The sequence below is a fragment of the Pristiophorus japonicus genome, chromosome 20 (assembly GCF_044704955.1).
Source record: "Pristiophorus japonicus isolate sPriJap1 chromosome 20, sPriJap1.hap1, whole genome shotgun sequence".
NCBI lineage: Eukaryota > Metazoa > Chordata > Chondrichthyes > Pristiophoridae > Pristiophorus > Pristiophorus japonicus.
Genome location: NC_091996.1, coordinates 83,516,638 through 83,539,839, shown reverse-complemented (window position 1 = coordinate 83,539,839; position 23,202 = coordinate 83,516,638). Strand labels below are relative to the sequence as shown.

Sequence of the window (23,202 nt, the reverse complement as noted above, 5' to 3'; positions counted from 1 at the left end):
GTTGTATTGTGGGAGAGGTGGTAGCCAGTGTGCACACAGCAAGCTCCTACAAACAGCAACGTGTTTACCAGATAATTTTTTTTTTGTTGTTATGTTGACACCGGGGATAACATCCCTGCTCCTCTTCGAGAAAAGTGCCACGGGATCTTTTACGTCCACCTGAGAGAGCAGACAGGGCCTCGGTTTAATGTCTCATCCAAAAGACGGCACCTGCAACAATGCAGCGCTCGTTCAGCACTGCACTGGGAGTGTCAGCCTAGATTTTTGTGCTCAAGTTCCTGGAGTGGGACTTGAACCCATGACCTTCTGACTCCGAGGTGAGGGTGCTACCCACTGAGCAAACGGTCAAACTAATCTTTGATTTGACTGAAATGTACGTGCCAATGAGATAAGAAGTCAGAATCTGTAGACCCAGTCTCAACTCTTTCCCCTCATCCTTTCCTCCCCCACTGCTTTGTACAGTGTAAGTGTGTTAAAGTAAATCTTGCAATTTAATGTTTCCAATGTTTAGCAACAGCGCAGAGAACGAGAGCTACGCAAGCAACAGGAGAAGGAGCATCAGCGACAGCTGGACGAGATGCAACAGCTTCGCAGAGAGGAGGAGAGGAGGCAGGCCGAGAGAGAGCAGGTATAACCCCTGCCTACAGCAAAGGGATTAATCATTTACCGGCAGCAACTGGAGAAAGAGGCACTGTGCGGTATTTGTGTAACCCTGCAGTCGGACTTTCTTCTCCTTCACCTTTGGCCTAAAGGCTGAAATAGCTGATCTCGTCTGGGACGGCATTTTGAAGCACTGCAATTGGGCTTGGCGTCCCTAGTCAAGGGAGGTGACCATTCATCCAGAGCGCTCTATTCAGTGATCCCCGTTAGAAAGTGAAAGTCTGTGCATGTCCGATGAGGACAGACTAGACACACTCCCCCCCCCCCCCCCAAGTGGCCTATGAAGAATGGCCACTCGAACGAGGTACCAGAGGACTGCTGACCAACGTTCCCCATAAGCCGCACTGCGTCCTGTGCGCTCCCCTCCCCCCACAAACGCACAGCCCGTTGAAATCTCTGCATACGCGCGGCACCCTCGATATAAACGCCGGTCAGCGGTCCACACGGGACCCCGCAGATGACTGCATGGGCCGTGCAGCTTAGCAGGAACGTTGCCGCCGACGCCCATGGATCAGTACTCTAGCAAAGGTTGGCACCCTTGAGGAGCAGAAGGGGCCAATACCCGCTCTGCTTAGTGGTCATCACACACTCTCCCGCATTCCCAGCCTTACTTGGAAGCGTCCCAGCGCAAACAATCCTTCACCCTCCTATTCAATTCGTTTGTCTTTCTCCCGCCCTCTCGTTGGGATTACCACATGACTCTCTCGGGCACATTCCAACAGTTAAACCCAGTGCTCTACCCAGTGAGGGGGCCTCCTTGTTCAACCATTGTTCTGGTTTTTAGATCCTGTGAATGTCAGCTTGCAGGGCTTTTAAGGGTCTGGCAGCAGTGAATTTTGATTGACCTAAAAGAATAGACAAAGATTTGAATTTCATTTGTCCAACATGTAACGTAATATTTTTACAGTATTGTAATGATGTAGGTCAGTAGGCATTTAAAGTAATAGAGGAGTTAAACTAATGCCATAAGCAACTGATCCAAGCTTGTTGAGTTGTTTGAAGCCGTGTAAATGCTGCCCAATCTTTAGCATCTTCTGACGAACTATCAATGCAAGTTTTACGTGCTCCGTGAGACTCCACTGAGCAGATATAAATATCTGTCGTAAAACCAGTGACCGGCAACTAGCTAACGTACAGTTACTGAGAAACTCAACAGTAAATGTCCCTGAATTTAAAATCGTGCTCCTCTTTATATTTTTCTTGAGGGGCGGGTGTCGGGAATGGCTTCTTTTCTGCTCCTCCACTTTAAAAAAAAGAAAAAAAGTTCCGTGTTGCAGAATCCCAGTTGGATGCAGGATAAGGTCACGTTCTCTTTTCTCCCCCCCCCCCCCCCCCTCCCCGCATCGTCGCAAAAAAACTGCCTCAACCCCGACCTTCCGTTTCTGAATTTCAGAATTTTCCCCAATTTGATGACAAATTGTATCACTGGAAAACATGGGATTAAAACAGTGGGTGGCTTTTATTTATTTTAGTGGGATTTGCATACTTCGGCAGCAATTTGGGCCTGATCTCCAGGCCTTTTCACTGGGCAAATTCATTTTAGTGTGCTCGATAGATGCCTCAGCCGTCAAATGCTTCACCCAGGTTTTAGGTGGGAAATACTTGCACCAACTTCCCTTCAGTAGGTTGTAAATAAAATGGTAGAAAGGGAATGTGGGAAGACAAGTCTTGCATGAAACACTGCTGATAAAACTGTGAGCTGAACTTTTTCCACCTGTCAAATTTTGCTTCAGACATCTTGTACCTACGGAAAGGGCTATTTGTGTTTTTTTTCCTGACCTGTTTTTCTTTCTTTACCTGTTCTTCCTTAAAAAAAAAATCATTTTGCGTTCTCTGTCTCTAGGAGTACATAAGGCATCAATTAGAGGAGGAGCAGAGACAGTTAGAGATTCTTCAGCAGCAGCTACTGCAAGAACAGGCTTTGCTTCTGGTAAATGGTGCAGGCCACAAATCCCTCATCCCCCTCATATCATACCCAAGGTGTCTCCTCCTCACCCGCATAGGGGTCATGCAACATTTTCACAGGAGTAACCAGGGTGTTTTCCTTTCCAGCTCCTCCTTTTCCCTCCTCTGTCCCACCCCCCCCCCCCCCAACAAAAATATAGTTCCAATTGCGGCCATAATCTGAGGTAATTGTGGGACCTATAGTTACCGTGCAATATTCTGAACGTGTCCCAGGTTAAAATCTTTGGGTGCCCGTTGACACGAAATTTTTTAAAGAACTGATTTCGATGATTTTTTGCCATATCATTTAAAAAATAATCTTCCTTTCTTGGGGGAGGGGGGAGAGACACTGGAAAGTTGGCACGAGTAGCCATTTTGATTTGGGTGGAATACTGCTTAATGAGAGCAAAAGGCGATGGGTACAGTGCTGGTGGCCCCAGTGTTTACTTTGCATCCAGTACCCTCGAGCTAACCTTGATTTCCCCCCCCCCCCCGATGTTGTAATCGCTGCAGCGGAATTGATATCTGCGGGATCGTTGTGTCCTCTTGTGCCTGTAAGAATGATTTTTTTTTTCCATTTTTTTTTTTCCCCCTTAGCGTCAGGTCCTTATGTCGACATGCTAACTGGCAAGGTATACACAGGTTTGGACGTTCATAACCCTCCCCCCCCCCCCCCCATCTCTCCGCTCTGCCCACCCCAGGATTACTCTACGTACTCTTGCAAAATAAATATTGAATGACCCCTTAAATCCATTTCCATCTCAGTACAAGTCCAGTCCTTCAGTGACTTATCCTGTATATATGTGTGTGTGTGTGTGTGTGTGTATCCTTTTTGCAGATGGTCCTAGTAATCGGTGCGCTGTAAACCTTGTTTGCACCTGGACTGTATTTTCTTTTGTTTAGTTTAAATCACCAATTTGCATTGAGGCATGGAGTGCAAATGAGCTGAATTTAATTTGGAGTGAATCTGAAGTGAATATTGGCCCTTTCGGTGGCAGCGTGGTGGTGTGGCAGACTTAATGTGGTGACGTCTGCTGCACTGAGGGACAAGGCACCATTCCACACAAGCGGTCCCTCCTCATCCCAAACGTGTCAAGTTTCCAATCGTCCAAGGGCCGTTGGGGAGTTGTCTCAATAGAGGGAGGGAAAAAAAAATTGGGAACGGGATACGTCGCCCTTCCTCACAGCTGCTGGACCTGGAGCAATTTTGATGGAGATATGGGAGCCAGTCGTCCTCAGCCACTGGATGGCACCGGCAACCCTAAAGAACATAAGAAATAGGGGCAGGAGTCGGCTGCCTGGCCCTTCGAGCCTGCTCCGCCATTCAATAAGGTCATGGCTGATCTGATCTTGGCCTCAACTCCATTTCCCCGCCCGCTCCCCATTACCTGTGACTCCCCTGTTGTTCAAAAATCTGACTACCTTTGCCTTGAATATATTCAGAAACCCAGCCTCCACAGCTCTCTGGGGCAGAGAATTCCAAAGATTCACAACCCTCTGAGAGAAGAAATTCCTCCTCATCTCCGTCTTACATGGGCTACCCCATATTCTGAAACTATGCCCCCTAGTTCTAGATTGCCCCCACGAGGGGAAACATCCTCTCAGCATCTAGATAAGGGGAAGCGATATTTGTAAGTGAAAGATTGTTTTGGAGAAGAGAAATTCAAGCTGCCCCGAAGGTGTACTGGATTCACTGACTCTGGATTGAATTTGGATCAAGCATGTGTAAGATTTCTGATCTGCATTCATTCTGTGGAGTTCCATCAATGCATGCAGTTTTGATGTTTCCTGACCTGCCGACACTTGATGTTTACAAGAATTGCAGACATTCCATCGGGAATGCTTTATCTGACTCTGTGCGGTGTGCTGACTGTGGTAACTTTGTAGGAAGGCCCCACCCTCCCCTCCCCAAGTGGTTGGCTGGCTGTATACCCAACGGTATGTCGCTGTGTCTGTTCGAAAGCTGAGCTGAAGCACGAAAAGAACCTGGAGTGAGTACTTGGGCGACGGAGAAAACCCTGGTTTGGAATTCCAGGCCAAGCAAGTAAATGCACGGAGATCTGACCAGTGACAGGTGACTTGCACCAGTTGAATCACAAGCCTTACACTTGTTGGCAAATTCAGGCTTTTTTGCTCCAGTCCCTGATCCTCCTGAGCGGTGGAAATACAACTCTGTTCCATGGTAGGATGTCTACTGGACCAGCCAATTTCAGTGAATTCTGGAGCACAAAAGTAGAATCCATCAGGGGTATAAGTGTAATGTGGCATATATCTGCCATTAACTCACCACTCGTCCATTGTGGGGGAGTATTTACCATATCCATATCTGTCTGGTAAGAATTAGATCAAACCCATGTTTCAAGTGAAGCACTATAGAAGTGATCCAAATTAGGTCACCCAAAAATATAACATTTAAGCACAACAATTTGCATTTATTTAGTGCCTTTAACATGCTAAAAGGTTCCAAGGCGCATCACAGGAAGGTTAGCAAACAAAATTTGACACCGAGCCACACAGAGATTAGGTCAGATAACCAAAAGTTTGGTCAAAGAGGTAGGTTTCAAGGAGCGTCTTAAAGAAGGAAAGAGAGGCGGAGAGGTTTAGGGAGGGAATTCCAGAGCTTGGGGCCCTGGCAGATGAAAGCATGGCCACTAATAGTGGAGTGATTAAAAAATCGGGGATGCTGAAGAGGCCAGATATCTCGGAGGGTTGTGGGGCTGGAGGAGATGACGTCGGAAGGGAGGGGTGAGGCCATGGAGGGATTTTGAAAACCCGGATGAGAGTTTTAAAGTCGAAGGTTTTATTAACCGGCCCATTGTAGGCCAGCGAGCACTTGAGTGATGGGTGAACGGGACTTGGTGTGAGTTAGGATACAGGCAGCAGAGTTTTGGATGACTTCAATTTTATGGAGGTTAAAAATGGGAGGCCGGCAAGAGTGTTTGTGGATAGTTGAGAGGTAATAAATGCATGGATGTAGGTTTCAGCAGCGGGATGAGCTGAGGCAGGGGCGGAGTTGGGCGATATTTCCATCTCCGTAATAGGCGGTCTTCATGGCGCAGATATGTGGCCACGTGACGCTGAAGTTGCGAACAGTCTGGTTCCACCTCAGTTGCCAGGGAGAGACTGATGTAATGCTGATAATCAGACATTAGATGTAATTGGTACATATTAGATTATGTTCAGAGAGCATATACTGAGGATAACTATTTGCCGAAAAAGACTTAAAAGACTTGCATTTATATAGCGCCTTTCTCGACCACTGGATGTCTCAAAACGCTTTGCAGCCAATTAAGTACTTTTGGAGTGTAGTCACTGTTGTAATATGGGAAACGCAGCAGTCAATTTGCGCACAGCAGTGTGATGATGACCCAGATAATCTGTTTTGTTATGTTGATGGATAAATACTGTCCCCAGGACACCGGGGATAACTCCTCTACTCTTGGAAATAGTGCCATGCGATCTTTTACGTCTACCTGAGAGGGTAGACAGGGCCTCGGTTTAACGTCTCATCCGAAAGATGGCACCTCCGACAGTGCGGCGCTCCCTAAGCACTCTACTGGAGTGTTAGCCTAGATTTATGTGCTCAAGTCCCTGGAATGGGATTCGAACCCACAACCTTCTGACTCAGAGGTGAGGCGAGGGTGTTGCCCACTGAGCCACGGCTGACACCGGAAACATAAATGTAACAAATGAGCATCATATTACTGCCTGAACTTTTATCTCCACTTTTTATATATAAATAACAGCATTTAGTTCTGTGCTAATTATAAATTCAGCTATCAAAATGGGGGCAAACAATGATTTCATCCTATTGATAGATAAATATTTAGCATCTAGTTCTGAGATCAGAATTACTTAGATTTGACTAATATATCTTTTAAAAAAAAAAATATATATATTGATTTATTCCAGAGTTTTCTTGCACATGAAGACCTGATGATTAACGATTTGTGTTTAGGCGGTGTCAGCGAACCTAAAGGAGAAACATGAACAACTTATTTTAAGATTAGGTTCCACATTCACTGACAAATCTTGTAGATTAAGTATTCTAAATTTATTTTCTGTTGCGCTGCATGATGCAGTGAGCTTGTTACAGGATTGTGTCTTTCCATCTAATATTGAACTTGTGTGAATTGGGCAGGAGAGTCTTGTCAGAAAAACTGGTATTAGAGATTTTCAAAGTTCTACAGACCGAATGAATGGATTCAATCTAGCCGTTCTCCAACTTCCTGAATAACTTCAGACGTTGGTACGCTTGATGGCATTTCAGTAAGTTTGTGGTTCTGATCTCCTGTTGGTAGCTTGTTGTGGCTTCATTTGACTTCTTTCCACCAGATAGTGTTCTGTGAAGCACTGGGGCTCAATTGATTGCACCCATGCCTGGTTTGAGCCACAATACACAGCTGTACAGAAGACGTACTGCACTGCTGGAGATGCTGTCCATTAGGTGGAAATTAAACCAAGGTCCCGTTGTCCTGTTCTCGGGTACCACGGCACCTTTTGAACAAGATCAGGGCATTTCTCCAATGTCTTGGCCACCATTTTCCCCTAGACTAATGCGACTTTAAAAAAAATCAATTGGTCATTCATATTGCGGTTCGTCGGATATTGCTAGCACAGAATGTCCAAGACAGAATTGCTTTGTCATTTCAATGTCGAAGGTGTTTTATATTACAAGTATTTTTAATACACCACACCATTCACTCACACGGTTGAAGCTGCCAGAATTGAGGTTCAATGAGCCTAAAGTAATGTGCTATAGAAACATAGAAAATAGGTGCAGGAACAGGCCATTCGGCCCTTCGAGCCTGCACCACCATTTAATATGATCATGGCTGATAATGCAACTTCAGTACCCCACTCCTACCTTCTCTTCATACCCCCTGATCCTTTTAGCCGTAAGGGCCACATCTTTTGAATATATCCAACGAACTGGACTCAGCATCTTTCTGTGGTAGAGAATTCCATAGTTTCACAAGTTTCTCCTCATCTCGGTCCTAAATGGCTTACCCCTTATCCTTAGACTGTGACCCCTGGTTCTGGACTTCCCCAACATCGGGAACATTCTTCATGCATCTAACCTGTCCCGTCAAAATGTTATGTTTCTATGAGCTCCCCTCTCCTAAATTCCAGTGAATATAAGCCTAGTCAATCCAGTCTTCACATGTCAGTCATGCAATCCCGGGAATCAGTCTGGTGAACCTTTGCTGCACTCCTTCAATAGCAAGAATGTCCTTCCTCAGATCAGGAGACCAAAACAGCACACAATACTCAAGGTGTGGTCTCACCAAGGCCCTGTACAACTGCAGTAAGACCTCCCTGCTCCTATATTCAAATCCTCTCGCTATGAAGGCCAACATGCCATTTGCTTTCTTTACTGTCTGCTGTACCTGCATGCCTACTTTCAATAACTGATGTACCATGACACCCAGGTCTCGTTGCACCTCCCCTTTTACTAATCTGTCTTCATTCAGATAATCTGCCTTCCTGTTTTTGCCACCAAAGTGGATAACCTCACACTTATCCACACTATACTGCATCTGCCATGCATTTGCCCACTTACCTAACCTGCCCAAGTCACCCTGCAGCCTCTTGGCATCCTCCTCAAAGCTCACACTGCCAGCCAGCTTAGTGTCATCTGTAAACTTGGAGATATTACATTCAATTCCTTCATCTAAATCATTATTGTATATTGTAAAAAGCTGGGGTCCCAGCACTGAACCTTGCGGTACCCCACTAGTCACTATCTACCATTCTGAAAAGGACCCGTTTATTCCCACTTTGTTTCCTGTCTGCCAACCAGTTCTCTATCCACATCAGTACATTACCTCCAATCCCATGTGCCTTAATTTTGCACACTAATCTCTTGTGTGAGACCTTGTCAAAAGCCTTTTGAAAGTCCAAATACACCATATCCACTGGTTCTCCTTTGTCCACTCTACTAGTTACATCCTCAAAAAATTCTAGAATTGTATAGTATCTCTTTACTGGGTGAAGCACTCTCCCTTTTGTCTGTGCTCTCCATTTGGTCCTCAAGCCTACATTGTCAGGACTCCTGTTCTTTAGTGGTACATTATCCATGCAACACATCAAGGGTTGCTATTGCTAATGGTGAATTCCAACTTTTGTTGCATGTGTTTTTTTTCATAAAAGATTTATACCTATCCGGTCTTGCACTTGAAACATTTCAAGACATTTCATGTTCTGTGAAATACTTTCAAATGCCTGCAGTGACTCTTTGGGTCCCTGCCGCAAACTCCGTTCCCTCGCCACCGACTCCATCCCTCTCCCTGGCCACTGTCTGAGATTCAACCAGACCGTTCGCAACCTTGGCATCCCATTGGACCCCGAGCTGAGTTTCCGACCCCATATCCTCTACGTCACCAAGCTCGCCTACTTCGACCTCTAACATCGCCCGTCTCTGCCCATTCCTCAACTCAGCTGCTGCTGAAATGCTCATTCTTGCCGTTGTTGCCTCCAGACTCAACTATTCCAAAGCTCCCCTGGCCGGCCACTTTGCACCCTCTGTAAACTTGAGCTCATCCAAAACTCGCCTGGTCCTAACTCGCACCAAGTCCTGTTCGCCCATCACCCCTGTGCTCGTTGTCCTGCATTGTTTCCCGGTCCGGCAACACCTCGATTTTTAAAATTCTCATACTTGTTTTCAAATCTCCATAACCTCTCCCCTCCCTATGTCTGTATCCTCTTCCAGCCCTACGATCCTCTGAGATCTCTGCACTCTTCCAATTCTGGCCTCTTGTGCATCCCCAATTTTCATCGCTCCACCATTGACGGCTGTGCCTTCAGCTGCCTAGGCCCGAAGCTCTGGAATTCCCTCCATAAACCTCTACTTCTGCCTGAATATCTCCTCAAATTCTGCCCTCTTGAGCATCCCTGATTATAACTGCTAAACCATCGGTGGCCGTGCAATCAGCTGCCTATGCCCCAAGCTTTGGAGCTCCCTCCCTAAATCTCTCTACCTCTCTTTCCTCCTTTAAGACTCTCCTTAAAACCTAGCTCTGACCAAGCTTTTGGTCACCTGCTGTAATTTCTTGTGATATGGCTCGGTGTCAAATTTATTTTCACTTAAAACTGTCCTGTGAAGCGCCTTGGGATGTTTTACTACGTTGAAACCACTATATAAATGCAAGTTGTGTGGGCAGACATTTTGTGAGCAGCCGAGAGGTGAATGATCAGCCAATCGGTTGGAGTGTTGCTTGACTGAGGGATGGCGGCCAAGGCGAAGGGTATAACTTGCAAGTGGTGCACGCAAGTCTTTCACACAAGAGGTAGAAGCAATGAAACTGGCTCTAGCCAGTCATTACCCCTCTTGTGTGGCTGCACATTCTGCTTCTCTCCCTCTCTTGTATACGAGCACTGTCATAGAATCATAGAATGATACTGCACAGAAAGACGCCATTCGGACCATCATGCCGTTGAAGGAACTAACCAATTAGTCCCATTCCCCTGTGCTTTCCCCATAGCCCTGCAATTTTCTCCCCTTCCAGTACATATCCAATTCCCTTTTGAAAGTTATTATTGAATCTGCTTCCACCACCCTGCATTCCAGATCATCATAAGACGCTGCGTTTAGAAAAAAAAATCCTCCTCCCCCTCGTCCTGTGGAATCCAGGATATCGGTGCCCTCTTGTTTTCCCGTATGTTGAGTGCCCAATCTTGGGAACAGACAGCCTTAAGTCGGATATTTCTTCACTGGCAGGCAGGCTAAATCTCGGGGTGTGAATCCCTGGGACCTCGATGTTGAGCGATATTTATAGATTGAAATTGGCAGAGACACAGACGTAGCACGGCCATGCCCTCGGCTGAGGAAGTGTGCATGTGGAGGAGGAACAGATGTTTACCGTTGGAAGTGTGATGAATGAGGAAGCAAACTGCTTCCACCAGCACGAGGTTGTTCGTGGGGGGTCGTCTTCACTGCTCTGGGTCGCAATCAGCCGTGTGGTGCAGGAGCAATTGTTACGAGGCTTCTAATCACACTTGCAACTGTAGGAAACATTGCATTTTAATGGCCCCCCTCCCCCCCAAAACTGAAGCTCCTTGTTAAAAGTAGAGCTCGGCGACATTAGCTGAAACCTCAGCGTTTGCAGAAACAACCCGTTAACGAAAGGTTGGCAGTGTGAACTGCTGGCAGTACAGGGCCTTGGTAAGGCCACACCTTGAGTATTGTGTACAGTTTTGGTCTCCTAATCGGAGGAAGGATATTCTTGCTATTGAGTGAGTGCAGCAAAGGTTCACCAGACGGATTCCCGGAATGATAGGACTGACAGATAAAGAAAGACTGGATCGACTAGGCTTGTATTCACTGGAATTTAGAAGAATGAGAGGGGATCTCATAGAAACATATAACGGGACGGGACAGGGTAGATGCAGGTAGAATGTTCGTGATGTTGGGGAAGTCCAGAACCAGGGGTCACAGTCTTAAGGATAAGGGGTAAGCCATTTAGGAACGAGATGAGGAGAAACTTCTTCACTCGGAGAATTGTGAACCTGTGGAATTCTCTACCACAGAAAGTTATTGAGGCCCGCTCGTTAGATATATTCAAAAGAGAGTTAGATGTGGCCCTTATGGTTAAAGGGATCATGGGGTATGGAGAGAAAGCAGGAATGGGGTACTGAAGGTTGCATGATCAGCCATGATCATATTGAATGGTGGTGCAGGCTCGAAGGGCCGAATGGCCCACTCCTGCACCTATTTTCTACATTTTTCTTGGGTACAATAGTTTAGTGGTTATGTGACTGAACTATTAAACCAGAGAAAATGAGCTTAATTCCCACGATAGCAGTTTGAGAATTTGAAATAAAAAAAAAAATTAGGGAAGTGAAAAGCTGGTATCAATAATACCAACCATGAAGCCATTGGATTGTCGTCAAAACCTAACAAAGAAAAGAAAGACTTAGAAACATAGAAAATAGGTGCAGGAGTAGGCCATTCGGCCCTTCTAGCCTGCACCGCCATTCAATGAGTTCATGGCTGAACATGCAACTTCAGTACCCCATTCCTGCTTTCTCACCATACCCCTTGATTCCCCTAGTAGTAAGGACTTCATCTAACTCCTTTTTGAATATATTTAGTGAATTGGCCTCAACAACTTTCTGTGGTAGAGAATTCCACAGGTTCACCACTCTCTGGGTGAAGAAATTCCTCCTCATCTCAGTCCTAAATGGCTTCCCCCTTATCCTTAGACTGTGTCCCCTGGTTCTGGACTTCCCCAACATTGGGAACATTCTTCCTGCATCTAACCTGTCTAACCCCGTCAGAATTTTAAACGTTTCTATGAGGTCCCCTCTCATTCTTCTGAACTCCAGTGAATACAAGCCCAGTTGATCCAGTCTTTCTTGATAGGTCAGTCCCGCCATCCCGGGAATCAGTCTGGTGAACCTTCGCTGCACTCCCTCAATAGCAAGAATTTCCTTCCTCAGGTTAGGAGACCAAAACTGTACACAATACTCCAGGTGTGGCCTCACCAAGGCCCTGTACAATTGTAGCAACACCTCCCTGCCCTTGTACTCAAATCCCCTCGCTATGAAGGCCAACATGCCATTTGCTTTCTTAACCGCCTGCTGTACCTGCATGCCAACCTTCAATGATTTATATAGCGCCTTTCACGACCACCAGGCATCCCAAAGCGCTTTGCAGCCAAGGAAGTACTTTTTGAAGTGAACAAAGTTATAATGTGGGAAACGCAACAACCAATGTGCGCACAGCAAGCTCCCATAAGTAGCAATGTGATGATGAGCAGATAACTGGTTTACTAATGTCCCTGTAAGAAAGGATACCTGCCGTCCTTGCCTGGCCTATATGTGACTCCAGTCCCACACCAATCTGGTTGACTCTTAGCTGCCCTTTGATGTGGCCCAGCGAGCCACTCGCTTTATCAAAACCGCGATAAAGAATAACAAGATTCTTCTCACTGATTGCAGCGGTATAAGAAGATCCACCAACAGCTTCTCAGGACAACTAAGGATTGGCAATAATTACCGACCTTGCCAGCGCTACCCTCATCACGGCCATAATTTTTTTATTAACGGTTTTATTGTTCGATCATCTGGATCTATTGGCTTTGCTTCATTGCGGTAAGGCAACATAATAGGAGCAGGAGCAGGCCATATGGCCCCTTGAGCCTGCTCCGCCATTTAATACGATCATGGCTGATCCGATCATGGACTCGGGTCCACTTCCCTGTCCGCTCTCCATAACCCCTTATCGGTTTAGAAACTGTCTATTTCTGTCTTAAATTTATTCAATGACCTGGCTTCCACAGCTCTCTGAGGCAGCGAATTCCACAGATTTAAATGGGCGGCCCCTTATTCTAAGATTCTGCCCCCTAGTTCTAGTCTCCCCTATCAGTGGAAACATCCTCTCCGCATCCTTGTCAACCCCCCTTATAATCTTATACGTATCGATAAGATAACCTCTCATTCTTCTGAATTCCAATGAGTAGAGGCCCAACCTACTCAACCTTTCCTCATAAGTCAACCCCCTCATCTCCAGAATCAACCTGGTGAACCTTCTCTGAACTGCTTCCAAAGCAAGTATATCCTTTCATAAATATGGAAACCAAAACTGTACGCAGTACTCCAGGTGTGGCCTCACCAATACCCTGTATAACTGTAGCAAGACTTCCCTGCTTTTATACTCCATCCCCTTTGCAATAAAGGCCAAGATTCCATTGGCCTTCTTGATCACTTGCTGTACCTGCATGCTAACCTTTAGTCTTGAGTGCTAAAGATTTTTTTTGTTTCAAAAATATACTTTATTCATATAAAATTTTCACGATACATTGGAAAATAGTTCAGTACATTACGGTCGGCAATTCCATATAATTCGTTTGGATGCTGACAGCAGTTGCATACAGTGCAGTAGCATGCATTTCATTTCAAGGTACAATTTAGTACAATCCGTAAATCACATTACATGTAGTACTGTGCAAATAAGGGTATTACATGGAGCAGATAAGAACTGGTTTACATAACATTCAATACCCATCACGAATCACATTACATGTAGCACTATGCAGATGAAAGCAGTATACGGAATGGATGAGAATACATTTACACTTCTTTACAAGTTGCCAAATAGTGCAGAGACTTTCATTAAACATGGCACAAAGATGCCGACAAGAGCAACCTCAGCCATTTCCTGTTAAGGTTGAGGCAGTGTGCGCTCGTTGCTGAAAGTACTTGCATGCAAACACTTGTATCCGTATGGTTGTATTTATTGATCGGTTTTCCCAGAAACCCCTCATGTTTCTTTTCAATGAAATGGCCAAATAGATTCTCTTCTCTTTGGCTGTCCCCCGGAGTCGAGGATGACTTGCTTCCACACTAAAATGACTGATGAGACCAATGTGGGATCTACAGTCTCTGTCACAGGTGGGGCAGGTGGTGGTTGGAGGGACGGGTGGGTGGGGTGCTTGATTTGTCGTGTGCTCCTTCCGCTGTTTGTACTTGGCTTTCCGCGTGCTCCCGGTGAAGAGATTCGGAAGTGTTCGGCGCCTTCCCAGAGGCGTTTTCTCCGCCCTCCTGGGGCTCGCCTGCTGTGACGTAGCTCGGAGTTAGAGCGCTTGTCTCGGGAGTCTCGGTTGCGAATATTCTGACTGCTTTCCTGGTGCATTTGTTGCAGGAATACAAGCGGAAACAGCTGGAGGAACAGCGACAATCTGAGCGGCTTCAGCGGCAGCTACAACAGGAGCATGCCTTCCTCATGTCACTCCAGCAGCAGCAGCAACAACAGCAGCTGCAGAAACAGCAACAGCCCCAAGAGAAGAAGCAGCTGTACTATTACAACAAAAATGTGAATCCGACTGACAAGCCGGCCTGGGCAAAGGAGGTAATCCTTTAGACACTCCTCTTTCTTCACAGAACAAAGACTGAGATGAGAAATGATCCAGGCCGTCAGACTTAATGATGGGTGTGGCTGAAGTAAGCGGACTATTTACACCGGACCAGAAGGAGGCCATTCAGCTCCTCGAGCCTGTTCCGCCATTCAGTCAGATCATGGCTGATCTCCATCTTGCCCACCTTGGCTCCGTACCCTTAATACCCTTGCCTAACACACATCTATCACCGTTTTGAATTTTTCCATTAACCCCCAACCTCAACAGCTTTTTGGGGGCGTGGGTTCCAGATTCCCACTACCGTTTGTGTGAAGAATTGTTTCCTGACATCACCCCTGAACGGCCTAGCTCTCACTTTCAGGTTATGCCCCCTTGTTCTAGATTCTCCCACCAGAGGAAATAGTTTTTATCTACCCTATCGTATCCTCTAATAAACACTTGAACGGAGAGCACAGAACTTGCCAATGTACTTAGAAAATTCACAAGACTCGAGCAAAATTAGAACATTCCCTCTTTTCCAACTCCACAGGATAGTGGGCAGGCTATTGGGGGGGGGCAGTGGAGTTAATTCTGATGCAGTAGACCTTTTATTTAAAAAAAAAGAAATTTGATAAATACCCATTAAAAGTTGGCGATTATTAGATCTGTTTGACATGATGAGGGAAAAGAAATGGGGATCTGTGCTTGGGTGCAGGAAGAGTCCCTCATCGAGGTCGTCATGAATAGACTGTGGAAGGAGTGGGATTGATGGGCTGAATGTCCTTATCTGGTACTAACCTTTGTTACGTTGATGGCATTTTACATCCTACCCATGCGTAGCAGCACGTGGAATTTACAGCACAATGCTCCAGACGAGTCTCTTCCCACTCTCTCTACCCTATCGACACATCCTTCTATTCCTTTCTCCCTCATGTACCTACCTAGCTTCTTAAATGCATCTACTCTATTCGCCTCAACCACTCGTGGTAGCGGGATCACATGCTAACCACTCTCTGGGTAAAGAAAGTTTCTCCTGAATTCCTTATTGGATTTATGTAGAGGAGGAATTACAAGCACAATCTAGACACCTTTTTAATGAATGTACATAACATAAGAATTAGGAGCAGGAGTAGGCCATTTGGCCCCTCGAGCCTGCTCTGCTATTCAACAAGATCATGGCTGATCTTCAACCTCAACTCCACTTTCCTGCCCTGTCCCCCAAGCGCTTGATTCCATTAATATCCTAGCACAGTAACTGCTTCAATAATTCATACACACAAATAAGAGACCAGTTACTAATCTTTAGACCTTGCATGTGAAGGGGGGTTCTAGATCTCTAAGAAAAAGCAATTCTTAATACAATTCTTTCTGGGCTCCAAGGGAGGACACAATAAGACGGAAATGGGAAAGAAAAGATGCATGTATTTGACTACTTATCAGCCCACGTTGTCAGCATCTCTTTATTAAATAGCGCAATATAACCCCCATTTGTTATGTACCCACCAATGAAACATGAACAGGTTTCAACTATCAAATGATCAAGGCATGCAAAATCAAACTAACAGAATTCAAGAATTCCTAACCACTGCCACACGACTAACAGCAAGGAAACAGGCCAGACACATTCGCCTGTCCTTGGGATTACGCAAGCAATTCCGAATGAACAGGGACTCCAGCCAACTCATGGACCACAAGTCTGGTGGCGGTTGATTCCAGTCCTGTATCAGTTTGAACCACCTTGGAGTGACGTCAACACACGAGGCCAGCAAATGGCATTGTGTTATTCCACGCCCTCTACACGGTGCAGGGTGTAGCCTGATTCCCTGAGCATGCACATACAACTGTTCTGGTATTGCAAATCGACAGTGTGATGTGTGGTCTCCCACATCCTGGAAAGCCCCTGTGCATTGCAGCAGTTGGTTCTGGCCAGGGTGAACGTTCTTTGCTCCCTGCATCAGACAGATATTAAAGGACCAGACATTCAATCAGCTGGTCGCCTGTCACTTTCATGTCCGCTCCACTCTCAGTCTGACATCTCTGTCCACGGCCTCCTACACTGTTCCAACATAAGCTCGAGGAACTGCACCTCATCTTTCAATTAGGCACTTTACAGCCTTCTGGACTCCACACTGAGTTCAACAATTTCAGATCATAACCTCTGCCCCCATTTTTTCAGATGACAGCTGTTGATTCTGCTATTCCCAATTACCTCGACACACATCTTTTGTTTCTTGACTGGTCCCATGACCACCTTCTTCTGCCTTGCACCATTATCCCTTTTGTCATTTAATCTGACGAAGGGTCATCATCCTGTGTAATGTATTTGCTTCATGGGCTCTTTGCGTAAGAATTCATAGCAACGCATTGCTCTTGAGAACTAGTTGGTTTATTTGCAAAAGGTTTAACAATCACACAGCACATACCAGTTCATCCACCAGACTCAACCACCTGCCTCGTCGTGAATCCCCCACACCCAACTGGCCGGGGTTTTATTGAGTCTTGTGAAAGTCACGTGACTGGCTATGCCAATCCCAGCTCAACAGCTCTACAAACCTGTGAGCATACTCGCAGGTGAATATATTACAACCTGAAACGTTAAACTCTTTGAGATTTTCCAGTGATTTCTGTTTAATTCAGTCAACCTGTCTGGAATTGATTGTTTTTTTGTTAGGTCCCAAGGGGGGGCTAGAGTACCTGAACAGGGTAGCAAGCAATTATCCTACTCTGCTGTCATAGAAACATCGAAAATAGATGCAGGAATAGGCCATTCGGTCCTTCGAGCCTGCACCACCATTCAATATGATCATGGCTGATCATGCACTTCACTATCACAGTCCTGCTTTCTCTCCATATCCCTTGATCCCTTTAGCCGTAAGGGCCACACTTAACTCCCTTTTGAATATATCTAACGAACTGTCCTCAACAACTTTCTGTGGTAGAGAATTCCACAGGTTCACAATTCTCTGAATGAAGTTTCTCCTCATCTCGGTCCTAAATAGCTTACCCCTTATCCTTAGACTGTGCCCCCTGGTTCTGGACTTCCCTAACATCGGGAACATTCTTCCTGCATCTAATCTATCCAATCCCATCAGAATTTTATATGTTTCAATGAGATCCCCTCTCATTCTTCTAAATTCCAGTGAATATAAGCCGAGTCGATCCAGTCTTTCTTCATATGTCAGTCCTGCCACCCTGGGAATCAGTCTAGTAAACCTTCACTATATGCCCTCAATTGCAAGAATATCCTTCGTCAGATTAGGAGACCAAAACTGTACACAATATTCAAGGTATGGCCTCACCAAGACCCTGTAAAACTGCAGTAAGACCTCCCTGCTCCTATACTCAAATCCCCTTGCTATGAAGGCCAACATGCCGTTTGCCGCCTTCACCGCCTGCTGTACCAGCATGCCAACTTTCAATGACTGATGTACCATGACACCCAGGTCTCGTTGCACCTCCTTTTCCTAATGTGTCACCGTTCAGATATTCTGCTTTCCTGTTTTTGCCACCAAAGTGAATAACCTCACATTTATCCACATTATACTGCATATGCCATGCATTTGCCCACTCGCCTAACCTGTCCAAGTCACCCTGCAGCCTCTCAGCGTCCCCCTCACAGCTCACACTGCAACCCAGCTCAGTGTCAAACTTGGACTACAGTGTGGAAAAAGTGGGCAAATGTAAACTCAGTAGTAGTAGTAGTCTGTAAGAGACTGAGGCACAAATTGGAATGTTCTACGTGGCACCGTGTATGGGCGTGGGATTGTGGGGTGCAGTCTTTGGCACTGACCACTGCAGTGTATCATCGGCATCAGAACAAACTTGAGTTGGGCTCAGGATGCCTGGAGCAAAGGACTTAAATACTTGCAAAATATAATGGTCCATTCAGGCTCGCTGGTCTTCACAATAGTTGCATTGAATGTTTGCCACCTAAATGTGACAGATTTGTCTCTGGGCAAGCAAAATATTAAGAATGGTGGCACTGTTTACCACAAGTATCTTTTTGTTAAATTATTCAGCATATTCTGGACCTTGCAGCGTTGCACAGCCCAAGTGCCGAATGGACACTCATAGTCTGCTTGCTTTTTTTAATTAAACTATCAAGTCGCTTGCCTCATTTTGATCTCTCGCTCTCTCACTCCGCGAAGGTTGAAGAACGCTCCAAAATGAACAGGCAGAACTCTCCCGGCGCGAAGCCCAAGATGGGGACCACGATATCTGACCCGTCGCTGCAGTCGCTCACCGAGTCCGTGCCCAGCAGTGCCGTCCAGGCCTCGCATACGCCGCCCATGCACCGGCCCGTGGAGCCACAGGGAGCCCAGTCAAAGGTGGTTCTCCGCCACGGGAGCTGAATTTTCATTTATATGTTACTATTTTTGGGGTGGGGGGGCGGTTGGTGGTGGTGCTGTTGGAAAGTGTCGACTGGTCCAGGCTCTAGATTATAATGGCAACGGCTCAGATGTGAAAGTAAAATATACGGGTCCGCCTGGCTACTGCCACTAGTGGCCCCCCCTGAAAGCTAGACATTTCCTTTCCCCATCGCAAAGAATTGGGGCTAATTTGGATATTTTTTTGTTGCCTTTTTTGTTCAAAAGTATATTCAGATGAAGTTTGGGACAATGGCTGGGCTGATGTAATGAACTGCCAAATGTGGAGTGATTATTTGCAACACCCATTTTTTGTGTCCAGCGCATGCGCGTCTTAGACTCTGCCCTCCCCCCTTTTGCGCATGCGCGCTCGATCCATTCGCCCGTAGGCTGGGCGGTTTTAATTGTACATGCCAAAGAAACAGCTGGGTGTGTCTTGTCCTCCAAGGGGACCAATCAGCAATCAGGTCATGTGATCAAGGGGACCCAATCAGAGCATTTTGCTGTTGCAAATAAACACGTCCTTAATTAATGACAATATAATGGAAGCACCTTAAACTTTGTAATGTCCACCTCGGTAACGCCTGGCCAGTTCCCCTTATTTCTCCTGCACGTGGTGATGTCTGCATGCGATGCTGTTTGTATTTCATAGACGAGAGCTATTTTTTTTTTATATAGAATTTACAGCACAGGAACAGCCCATGCTGGTGTTTTTATACTCCACGCGAGCCTCCTTCCACCTTACTTCATCTCACCCTATCAGCCTAGCCTTCTGTTCCATTCTCCCTCATGTGCTTGCCTTGCTTCCCCTTAAGTGCATCTCTGCTATTCACCTCAACCACAACTGTGGCAGCAAGTTCCATATTCTCACCACCACTCTGGGTAAAGAAGTTCCTCCTGAATTCCTTGTTAGATTTATTAATGATTCCCCCACAAGTGGAAACATCATCTCTCTGCATCTACCCAATCGAACCCCTTCATAATTTTAAAGAGCTCTATCGGGTCATCCCCCCTTCCTCTCAGCCTTCTATTTTCTAAATCTTTTGATATGGAGAACAAACAGCACTGAGAATACTCGCTCTCAACAATCTCTCCAGTACTAGTCTGGACTGCAGAATAGTTTGTGATTAAAGCAAACACTTGCATCAAACTCTTCTAACAAATATTAACCAGTATCGTGTAAACAACATGTGATGCAGGATGATTTGCAGAGGTCGGCTCATGTATCCAGCTTTCCCCTCAGCATTTGTCAATAGAATGTCCGGGCGTGTTGGGCCACAAAACCTGCGTCCCTCAATGTTAAAGCAAGTAAAACTCAACAGAAGTTGTCTTGAGGGGAGTTAATCGTTCTTTTAAAATATAATTCGGGGCAAGGCCAGGTTGCGTAACTGATTTGCTAAAGCCAATGATATTAAAGTCCAACCTTCTGCCGTTGACCATCGTGCACCCCACCTCCCAATTAGGCTCAAGCGCTGTTCCATCGTTAGTCTGTGAAATGTTAGTTTAAGCAGTGGAACTTACTTTAAAACAAAAGATATTTAACATTTCCAAAGCATTTTGCTATCTTGCCCACGATGCATCTTTTTTTTTTCAGCTTAAGTTTTGTTCCAAGACTTTGATATTTAATAGTACGAACCATTTAATTTTGGAGCCACTTCAATTCCAATAAATTGTGCAACAGAAAATTCATATTTGTAATGATTCACCATGAATCCCCGGTCAGTGAATATTCGGATGTTGGGGGGTGGGGGGGAGCAGGAGCAGAGAAATTACAGTAATAACGCCAGGAAATGCTGGAAACACTCAGCAGGTTGGGCAGGATTTTGAGGAGAGAGAAATCGAGTTAACATTTTAGGTCGATGGTGACCTCAGAATACTGCCTGACCTGCTGAGTATTTCCACCATTCTCTGTTTCTCCAGCCTTTCCAGCATCGGTGGTATTTTTGATTTTTGTTTTATGGAGAAATGATGGTGTAGGTTGTTCAGCAGCTATGACTTGACCTCCAGTCTTCCAGTTTGCACTTAAACCTTGCTGAAAACTCTCTCGCAGTTTCAAGTGGCGCACCTGGTTGCGCTGAAGCCATCGTCTGCGCCAGTGCCAAGGTCCCAGTCACTGCAAGACCAACCGACCAAGAATGTCGCTGCCTTCCCAACTCAGGAACCCGTGCCAGCGAAGCGTGGCGAGATGCTGCGACAGAACTCAGACCCCACCTCTGAGACCCCTGTACTACCTCCCCGTGCCGGCAACAGAGATGACTCTGGGCCATGGGTGAAGATGGCAGATGAAGCGCCTCCAAAGGTAACCAGGACAAATCCAAAAACCAAAAAAAAATTGAAGTACAAGAGAAGGGAAAAGGCTGATAAGCCCCCCCCCAACCAAAAGGATTATGCCTTCTGCTATCTTAGTGGTTGCAATAGCTGCCTGGATTGACCTGCCTTCTAATTAGAGGGTTGTGCCATGTGTTTCTGGGAGGGCGGGGGGTGGTCTTCTGGTTGGTTATGTTGTCCTTTACCGCAGCGCTCTATCTTGCTTTTTGAAAGGTGGAGTGCTAGATTAAGACCTGCTGAATCTCAATAATGCTGATGCGATAAATTGGACTGCATCATGGGCTCCAGAGTTGTTTATCTACATATTAAACAGTTTTCATTTGCAAGCGCTTTCTGTAAAACTTTTCCATTATAAACTTCCCACGTCCAGATTTAGAACAGAGCTGGCCTTTGTAAATCTGCCACACTGGCGTCGCACCCACTCCCACTGCAGTGCCACCACTGGCGGGAGAGTGCGATTACAGCATGACAAGTTTACTTGGGCAGTTTCCATAATACATATGGATTTAGGAATTTGTAATGTGATTATTTGTTTTTAAATAGAACAGAATACATGACTTTAAAATGAGGATGTAATCGCATCTGTGCGCCCTCGTTGAATTATCTCAAACTACTGCCCCTAACCCCCTTCTTCTGAAGACTACATTTAATCTTGATCTCCCCATGTGAAACATCAGGGTCTAGTTCTTCAATAAAAATTGTGGCTGCGTAAGCATTCCGTTAATAACATTCAGGGGAAAGAACGGATAGTGCACTTAAGGCTTGTGAGATCTTAATGGGCTTGGGTGGTTAATTTAGTGATTCACTTCAAAGCACTACATTTTGGTCAAATTTGAGAGTGCTTTTGAGACATTTCTATGTGATAAGGTGCTATATAAATAGTCACATTTTTCCAATTACGTTTCCTTCGAGTTTTTGGGGTCATCGGGGTGAGGGATTGAAGCACTTTTCCCATTCTTTAGTTCCCGGTGCCAGCACAAAGCATACCGAGCTCAGATCCAACATGGATCAGATGTAAACCTTCATCTGCAGTATTCAAAAGGGAGTTAGATGTGGCCCTTACGATTAAAAGGATCAAGGGGTATGGCGAGAAAGCAGGAAAGGGGTACTGAGGTGAATGATCAGCCATGATCATATTGAATGGTGGTGCTGGCTCGAAGGGCCGAATGGCCTGCTCCTGCACCTATTTTCTATGTCCCATTAAACGCACTGCCAAGGTCAAGTATGGCATCCGTTAGATACAAACATTCGAAAAACGACGGACAGGTAAAGACCCTCTGGTCCATCCAGCCTATCCCACACAATTGCCATACCTTGTATATCACAACATACACACTCCACCCCAAACCATGTCATCTCCTGGGAGAGGCAAAAAAACAGATTTAAAAAAAACCCAGGCCAACTTGGGGAAAAAATCTGGGAAATTCCTCTTTGACCCATCTAGACGATCGAAACTCGTCCAGGAGTTCACTCTTGGCGATTAATTTCCCTGCAGTACCTACCTTCTGTAAGAGGCAATCTCCGCCGCAGCTAGAAACAAATCCAGCTTTTGCTTGAAGGAATTCAGCGAGACTGCATCCACCACTTGAGAGGGCAGCTTGTTCCAGAGGTCTACTATTCTCTGGGAAAAGAACCACCTCTTGACATCTAACCTCAATATAGCCTTAAACAACTTAAATTTGTGCCCCCTGGTCCTGCCTAACCTAGATGCAGATGTCAATTCCCAATACACAACAGTCCCCAACTTCAAAAGAGCATCTCTATTGCATCACTGACATCTCTATTTACCTGCAATAGCCATCCTTCTGCTCTGAGATTGCCAATTCAAGCTAAATTATGATAGATGTTTGTTCGGCACGGGTATTGAGGGTTACAGAGCCAAGGCGGGTAGATGGAGTTGAGATACAGATCAGCCATGATCTAATTGAATGGTGGAACAGACTCAAGGGGTTGAATGTCCTCCTCCTGTTCCTATGTTCCTTTAGCGCTTTTTTGTTGTGGACTTGTGCCCATTTGGTTTGAGAGTACCTCTAGCTCATCACAGTTCGGATCCATATAGACAGCAC

The 23,202-nt window shown here is 45.7% G+C and overlaps 1 protein-coding gene across 6 annotated transcripts in view; it reads left to right on the top strand.

Annotated features, from left to right (window-relative positions):
• Positions 1 to 23,202, top strand: part of LOC139232634 (misshapen-like kinase 1) — a 259,745-nt gene that overhangs the window by 158,678 nt on the left and 77,865 nt on the right. For 3 of the 6 annotated variants that reach the window (XM_070863066.1, XM_070863065.1, XM_070863071.1), the window contains exons 13-17: positions 512 to 628; positions 2,504 to 2,590; positions 14,249 to 14,455; positions 18,590 to 18,769; positions 20,859 to 21,107. In XM_070863066.1, coding sequence (XP_070719167.1) covers positions 512 to 628; positions 2,504 to 2,590; positions 14,249 to 14,455; positions 18,590 to 18,769; positions 20,859 to 21,107 — 840 coding nt within the window. The remainder of the gene's footprint in view (positions 1 to 511; positions 629 to 2,503; positions 2,591 to 14,248; positions 14,456 to 18,589; positions 18,770 to 20,858; positions 21,108 to 23,202) is intronic. The other 3 variants (XM_070863069.1, XM_070863068.1, XM_070863070.1) reach the window with 2 other exon arrangements.